Source organism: Centruroides vittatus, unplaced genomic scaffold, assembly GCF_030686945.1.
Source record: "Centruroides vittatus isolate TY-2023 unplaced genomic scaffold, ASM3068694v2 scaffold_3315, whole genome shotgun sequence".
Taxonomy (NCBI): Eukaryota; Metazoa; Arthropoda; class Arachnida; order Scorpiones; family Buthidae; genus Centruroides; species Centruroides vittatus.
In genome coordinates, this window is record NW_027122703.1 from 1,271,803 (window position 1) to 1,280,267 (window position 8,465).

General features: G+C 30.3%; 1 protein-coding gene across 1 annotated transcript; it reads right to left on the reverse strand.

Moving 5' to 3' along the window:
- Nucleotides 1-728: 728 nt before the first annotated feature.
- LOC136988576 (F-box only protein 43-like) lies at nucleotides 729-4,882 on the reverse strand. The gene is made up of 3 exons (XM_067286480.1): nucleotides 4,628-4,882; nucleotides 1,233-1,391; nucleotides 729-1,150 (listed from the first exon to the last, which is right to left on the reverse strand). The coding sequence occupies exons 1-3, from the start codon at nucleotides 4,766-4,768 to the stop codon at nucleotides 908-910; spliced, it is 543 nt and encodes a 180-aa protein (XP_067142581.1). The 5' UTR covers nucleotides 4,769-4,882; the 3' UTR covers nucleotides 729-907.
- Between the last annotated feature and the right edge of the window lie 3,583 nt (nucleotides 4,883-8,465).

Genomic DNA, 8,465 nt, shown 5'->3' on the forward strand with positions numbered 1-8,465 from the left:
TTTTGATTCGATAAAATTCATTTATTTAAATTGATAGATTATTATAAGAAATTGTGTGTTAATTATATGGAATAAAGTAACTCGCAATCGTTGATCCTTAAACAGTTTACATATTTTCAGTGAGTAGCTAGCCATTGTAGTCATTTTCATTCACTTATGTTTACGTTGAAATATTGCTACAGCAGTATCTTCGAAAAAAAAAAATTAAATAAAATTTTATGGCTAATATGGAATATATTTGTCGTAAATATTCCATTTTTAACGTCGATTTTTAATTGTTCAATGAATTAACAACTAAAAATTATTAAAACTAATTGTTTAAACTGAAATTCGTGACTTTTACAATAAAAAAAAATTATCGAAATACAGCAGCAGCAAAGTAATCGATCCGCCATATTTAGTCCATGTTAATGCTCATTAATAACAACGGTCATGTATTATTACACGAATAAATATATATTGCAAAATAGGATTGTGGGTAAGATGAATTATGAATGCTATAAACAGGACCAAAAATGGCTGCATTCTGCTCCTATGGTATACCTGGAATTTAATACTAGATTAGATACAACAGTATGAACTGATTTGATTCACGTAAGCTTGCTAAAATCCTCAGATCTTAATTTTTGGAAATTTACTATATATTCCAAGTTAGAATTTATGCATTTAGAGATTATAAAAAGAAATAAACAAAATATTTCTTTTTATAATTATATAATACACTAAAATTATAGTATAACAACTTTTATTGTAACATTTATAAACAAACATCAAACTTTACAGGAAGTTTGTAAAAAATACATTAAAAAAATATACAATACTGTTTATAAAGTAACAAATAAATATACAAGAATAAAATAGCTTAAATAGAAAAGAATATGTACTGTACAACATAAAAAAAAACAGTTTATAGCCGTTTCAGTTTTCGTTTTGACTGTTTGCTACCTATGGAATGACTTTTATTTATGGGTTTCACTTTAGTCTTGCAGAGATTCTGCTTATGAAATTCGTTTAGGCAAACAATACAAAAATCGAAAGCACAATACAAATCTGAACATTTGCCTCTCTGTTCAATACTAATAACCCTGGATGGAGAACCACATCTGGGACAAATCTGTAATCTTTCTCCAGGATTACATTTATTTGCTTCCTAAGAGGAGGAGGAAAAGAAAAAAAAATTACCAATAATAATAATAATAATTACAATTACCACCACTTATTTTTAGTCTTACCTCTCTAAATAACTGATATCTTGATTTTGGCCAGGGAGCAGTTTTCTTTTCTTGTATCCCTGGTATATCTTCCTTTGAGATTGTATTTTGTACATTGACAAAAGGAATTCTCCGAGAAAGTTTATCAAAAGTAGGCGTTTTCAAGAGATTTAAATTTTCCTTTAAAAACAAGTTTGATTTTTAAATAAATGCTAATTCATATATAAAAAATTAATATAAAACAAGCAATTATTTATTGACATCGTCACAATGTTAGGCTGCAATTTTTAATCATATTTTAAATTTATTTCATTTAAAATACAGTATATGCACTCCATCACAAATTAGTAGTGACTTGCCCCTGTACATCATACTTTTCCTGTAACAATAGTCATGTCTGTCATTGAACACTTTTCGGGGGAAATTTTTGAACTGAAATAACATCCGACTTGCATCGGAAGTTTGTGTACAGTTAACTGGAGCCTCCTGCCCCTAAGGTTTTCATATCTTGCAGTGGCATAGCGAGGGGGAGGGGCGCACAAATGGTCTCCAAGACAAACTATATGTTTCTGGAGGGAGGAGGGGTGCCAGTTATGTTCGCTACACCACTGATATCTTGGTCTTGGTTTTTTTTATCTAACTAACTCCATTCTTGAGACAAGTGGGAATGTATAAGTCTACAAATTTTCAAATTGCAGCCCAATTACTAATTTAAAATAAGATTTATACTTAGATACTTTAATCTCTAAAAAAAATTTCTTTAACAAAAATTAATATACAGTAAAAGCTGTGTAAACTGGACTTGCACGACACCTAGTATTTTTCCAGTTTGGCAGGTTTCTGTTTTAAACACAGAAAATCATTGCATTCAAAAGAATTCTTCCTATTAGGCAGTTTTCCATCTTATTAAAGTATCATTCTGGACAGGTTTTACTGTATTACTGACAGGAACAAAATAGAAGTTTAGCATACATACATTTGTAATTCATAAGCAAAAAAAAAATTAGTTGTCAATATTGTAATCCAAAAATCAATTTTAGTTTTACACACTTATAGTCTAGACCAGGACTTTCCAATGGAGTAAATGAGCAAATTAGATATTTATAATATATTATGTATGCATGTATAACATTTTAATATTGCTTAATTATTTAGTAAATACAGTCATTTAAAAATTCTTTAAAATATTTTCACTGTCACTTTCAAAACATTACTTTTAAATAATTTTTTATAATTATAGCATATGAGTGTGTGAGTGTGTGTCTTAGGTTGATAGAAAAAAAAAACTCTTAAAAGGGGCCAATACATGAAAAAGCTGAGAACTGGCCTAGATGGGTCAGAGGTGAATGAGTTAAATTCTCAAAACATAATATAAATTAAATTAGGATACCCAATATAAAAAGATACTTGTAAAATGTCAAATTTTGATTAATTTACATGTACAGTACAAATGCATGTGCATGCATCGACATCCAGTCAAAATGGAAATATTAAATTTGCCAAATTTTGGAAATGACAAAACAGGATAAATAGTTAAATTTTACCAGGAAAAAAAAACCCATTTGACATTTTGAATATAGTTGACCCTTGATAATCCGACACACCTCCCGTCCTATTATGTGTCTTCTTGCACAGAAGGATGTTGCGACATGACTCTCCCTACCTAATTCTTAAACGATGACACATTTTTTGTGTTTTCCGTGAGCAGTTCTGTACATACTGTGTTATTTATGCCTATACATACTGTATGTATATTTATTGGCTTCCATATTTCTTTTAATAAACATGTTTTAGTTAACTGAAATGAGTGTTTCATTTCCATATTAACCTAGGCAGCATTTTACTCAAAATGTAGGAATATTGTAGGCTACTGCTAGCAAAACAATGCCAAATATGTAATCAATCACTTTCGGTAATCCGACACCCCTTTGGTCCCATACCTGTCGGATTATCAAGGGTCAGCTGTACTTATTTCAGTAAAATTATTTAATACCTGTTTAATGAAAAAGATAAAATTCTATGGTATAACTAGTGCATTGAATATTGAATTTAAATTTAATTTCCTTGATAGCATAAAGATTGAATGGGTCAAAAAACAAATAAAAATTAAATGTTAAACTTTATATTCATTTTAGAAATAGGTAACGTACAAAGTTCCATCATTAACTAACTTGTAAAGGGGTATTTTAATGGCAACCATTAGTAGCATAGACACAGAATGGAAATTAATGAAATCTGTTTGAAACTTACATCTGCATTGCAATATTAAAACTAGAAAAGTTCACAAAGATTTTCAGCCTATTTATTTGATGTGATCCAAAAGTAATGAGAAACTTTAATTTTCATAAAATGAATGTTATACTTAAAAGTAATTGACCTGTGCATTCAAGCATTTATCCCATCTAATAGGTAGATCAGAACATTCTCTGACTGCTTACCTTTTTAAAATTTCTTTCCCTTCAGTGCTTCCTTTAGCAGCCCAAAACACAAGTTGCAGTGCACCAGGTCAGTAGTACAGGGGATGTTCCATGACTTCTTCACTACTCATGCAACTTGGAGCATGCATTGTTGTACAGGAGGATAATATCCTTGCTCAGTTTCTCTGGCCTTTTTGACACTATTGCTTTACAATGTTATAGAGGTCTGTGCAGTTATGTGCAGCATTGATAGTTTCATCTTTGTCCTACAAGTCAATAAGGAGAGAGCCTTCAAGAGAGTTAGAATTGTCTGTGGATCCATTTGAATTCAGACATTTTTTGATAGAACAAGGGTGTGTCCATTCCAGAGCTTTTCTAACTATCTAATGCAGATATCACAACTCTTCTCCTGTGACAAAGTATAGAATAGACAACCTCTTCCTGTGCTCAGCCATTTCATCTCTTTATCGTCTATCAGCTCATGAGGCACTTCATACATCTTCTAGTTGTTACTTCATGGCCTTCTGGACAGTTCTGAACCACAATACTTTCAGGCACAAATGTCAAATACTTGTACATCCATTCATCATCCAACTTAAACATTGCATCACCCATTGCTGTTTTTGGACAACCTAAATATCACGAGTGATGCATCACATGCAATGCTTAGGTATGGAAGACATGCTTGTACCTAAACACCACATGTTCATGAATGAATTTCAGTTGTTGAACATCCTTATGCAACAGGAAATTAATGATATTTATCACACTTGTGCAGATTTGGTATGGCTACTGCTATCTTTAGTTACAGGGTATAATTCACAGTCACATTTAATATTAAATACACGATTTTCAAAATGCAGAGGTTGCTTTCATTGGCTGAATGCATGCTACATTTCCTTCTCACCGTTGCGTGAAACAAGTAGCATCATCTCATTACTTCTGGATCGAGATTTCATCAAATATAGAATACCTTAGAAGTAAAAAAAGTGGACTTACCTTTTCAGTTTCTTTTATGTATTTCCTCAAATAAAGATAATTTTCTATAATAGACTTTGCATTAGCATCATTTAAGCAAACATTCTTCCAAGTCCTGCTAACCCAAGATACTTTGCATAGTTCAAAAGGAGTTAAATACATTAAAATTTTTGATATAACATTGAAACAACTTCTCCTGTTGCTCAGTTCATTCAAGAAATCAATGTATTTCTTGCCTATTTCTTGTCCACTTAGAGGTACTGTTGTATTTAAACACTTTTCTGGAGACACTGTATCATCACAGATTGTTCCATTTGTACCATAGCCACTTTCATCACTAGTACAATATGTAAGTGGTGTACTAGCTTTGTGCGCTAATAACTTCCAATTATTATTGTTTAAAATAGGAGAATGTTTATATTCCCTTGGAGTTTCCATGTTTATATTTAACTCCTCAATGGTTAACTGTAAAGAAAAAAGGTTTAAATTTAGAAAATAATTCAAGATAAATTTATATTTTAAAAATCTAATTTAGTACAAATTACTACTAAATTTTACTCCTGAAAATATTACACAGCAATAAACAACATTTTAGTCTTAAACTTAAACTAAAACCTTGAAATGTATTGAAAAAAAAAACAGAAAATATTTAAAAAACTAACTTCAAATTATAAAATTTTCATCCAAAACAACATCAAATATGCAGCTTTTAATCAAAGCCTCATCTTAAATATTTTGTAAAATCAGTAAACTAAATAAAAATGCATAACATTGAAGAAAACTTTAGGTGTATTTTGATTTGAATAACAAGTATTTCCCTAGTTATTCAAATTTCATTTGTATGAGGATTTTCTCCCAGCAGAGCTTCAATTGCTCATATTTGTACAATCTTAGTCATTGTCTTTAGGACAGTACAAAAACTGGAAATTGTTTAGACATTTTTCTGTAAGGATTATTTCAACTTTGTATAATAAATTAATTTCAAACTAAACTTTCACAAGACTTAGGTTTCATTCCACATGGAAAATATTTACTCAGTTCAAATTTAAAATTCATCTGGTGATACGAGAGAATGCACTTTCTGCATCAAACTGAAACTCATATGTCAGTATATACAGGAATTCCTCATTAGTTCAAAATTCAAGGAACAAAATAATTGAGACTTTAAATTAGATCATTTGAAACTCAATGAGATTTACATATTTCTGTACAATATGCCAAATATAGCCCAAAGTTATTTTTAAAAAGTGGTCCAAAAAGTAGTAAGTTGTCCAAATGCAGTAGCCTAGATATCCCAATCTGCTACTTGTAGCCCAATCTTGCAATCCCAAAACCTAGCCATATTTTATGAGATAAAGAAAAAAGGCAGTCCACATGTAAGATGACACCCAAAAATGTGTTACTATGAAAGCAAAGTCATATGGACCAGATTACAGTTATTCTCGGTCTAATGTTCTGTTATAACATGGAAATACTTCAATCTAAACGAATGAGTTAATACATGTATATTGCAGTTTGGACAGAACTTTCATTTCAAATTTTGAAGTAACTATTTCAAACTAACTGAATTTCTTAATAAGTAAATCTTCATCCTCGGCTGGGACAAAAATATGATTACGAACTAACAAGATTTCAAACTATCTGAATTCAAATTAAAAAAGAGGATTTCTCGTAACACTACTTATTAACCCCTTCGTACCCGCAATCGAACTCAAGATAATCTCAAGATAAATAAAGATAATCTGTAAAGCATTTTTCACAAAAATATAAATGGAATGGAAAAATTACTATCAAAACAAAATTTTCTTTGTCACTTTGCTTTTATCAAATGCCCTACACTAGTACCTGTTTTTCTAATCAAAAGAAATCCAAAGAGGATTTTTGCCTTTACAAAAAAAAGCAGAAAGTAGATGTATTTGAACTCAAAAAATTGTCAGAACCATGATATTTTTAAATTGTAAGTAATGATACCATTATTGTTTGAAAATAGGTATAACGTACAATAATATGTAAAATACTGGATTTGTATTCAGAATTAGCACTGAAGAGGGAATAAAAATATGCATTGTTCCAATAAATTAAATGCATAAAATCATTGAGAACCATTGGCTATTAAAAGTGCTGTATTGAAATTCTCAAAACTAAGGTTTACAGATAAAAAACAGCATTTAGCATTGTTTTGCAGCTAGCCATTTTAGTTGAAGCAATATATACCACTCATAACCAGCACCAGCTAATAACAAGAAAAAAGGAAAATTTACAAACGTTTTTGTCTATGCGAAAAAACGTTCGTAAATTTTCCTTTCTTCTTGTTATTTGCTGGTGCTGGTTATATGAGTGATATATATATAGTTATAAAAACCAGTCATTGAAATGTATTAGTTGAAGCAATATGTATCTCAAGCAGCCAGTAGAATCTCCACTATCCCTTCCCAAGAATTACATTCAGCATCAAGCTGCCATACTTTTGAACTGTCTGTGAGCATCTGTGCTTTACATTGATTTATTTTGTGCATCCATTAGTAAAATGTAAGAGGCATGCACTGTCAAAGTCCACATCAATGTCTGGGTCAAAGGAAAAGATAGCCAATCCTTTTGTGATGGAAGTCTGATGTTCCTTGAGGAAGGTATTTAAAGGGTGCATTATAATACCTATGTATTCAAAGTGGCAGCTGGATATATGATAAGTGATGAGGATAGTGTAGACGCCTGGTTGGAGACACATGTCTGGACAGTCTCTAGCATTGTGGAGGAGGAAGGAAACTGAAGGACTTCTATGGAAGGATAAACGAAAGTTATCTTTCTTGGATATTTCATTGTATAGGGAAGCTAGCTTCCTGTTGTGACAGTCCTATAAACCACATCCTGGGAGTAATTTTTCCTCTGTCGAAAAATATTAGGAATTTCAAAATGGATCTTTAAGTTGATGGAGTCTTAAATCCAAAGTCAAAAACAATCAGAAATCAATGCAAGTAGATCATATGGTCACTATGCATTAATAATACATGTTTTCAGTTATACTACTAGTCATATCAGTTCAATTGAGTTTTGTTAATAAAAAAGGAGTTTAATTTAAACACACTAATGTTTAAAATGCATTCAAGACAACATTTTGATGAAGCATTAACAGATATATGATTAGGCTGTTCTAACTATTTCCATATAAAAAACATTGAAATAGAACTGATAAACAACAATTATTTCAAGGCATGTTTTGTTTGTTAATTTTATTAAATTTTGTTGAATATTTAAACATTTTTCTCTTGAAACAAATCTTAAAAGTTTGATTTGAAAGTCATGGTACTGTACATCTTCGGTTGCAAGGAGAAATATAGAATATAAATTATTACTCTAACAGTTTAAAGGAGAACTTTGATGTGTTGGTCATTTCATGAAGAATAACCAAAGTATTAAAAATGTAATGAAAAACATTTTTGGCTTGCTTCATAAGCCATCAGGTCAGAATAAAATTTAAATAGATATTGTATTTAAATATTAAAAAAATTATGGAAAATATTTAAAGCTTTTCCCCCCTAACAATATCAATCTAGCTATCTTGTAAAGTCTTAAAGTCCCTTTTGATAGAAAATAATTTCCAGTATCCAAAACATTATAGCTCATTCTTTTTTAAATGTAATACATTGACACATTTAACCCTGACAGACTACAGTATAAAAACATACATTTTTAATGAAGAAAATTTAGATCCTATTGCTCACGTTGGTTGGATCTACAGCACAGCCATTTATTATACTCAAAAAAAAAAAAAAAAAAAAGATTTGATTTATAGAAATTCACTATAACATATTACATATAAACTGCTGAAATTTTAGTGTGTATTTATTTAAAGAATATTCTT

What these genes read in the sequence shown, in the direction of transcription:
- LOC136988576 (XM_067286480.1), bottom strand. Translation starts at nt 4,768, where the DNA reads ATGTATTTAACTCCTTTTGAACTATGCAAAGTATCTTGGGTTAGCAGG. An exon ending in ACATAAAAGAAACTGAAAAG is followed by an intron (nt 1,392 to 4,627) that starts GTAAGTCCACTT and finishes TTGTTTTTAAAG; the next exon opens with GAAAATTTAAATCTCTTGAA. An exon ending in GATATCAGTTATTTAGAGAG is followed by an intron (nt 1,151 to 1,232) that starts GTAAGACTAAAA and finishes TCCTCCTCTTAG; the next exon opens with GAAGCAAATAAATGTAATCC.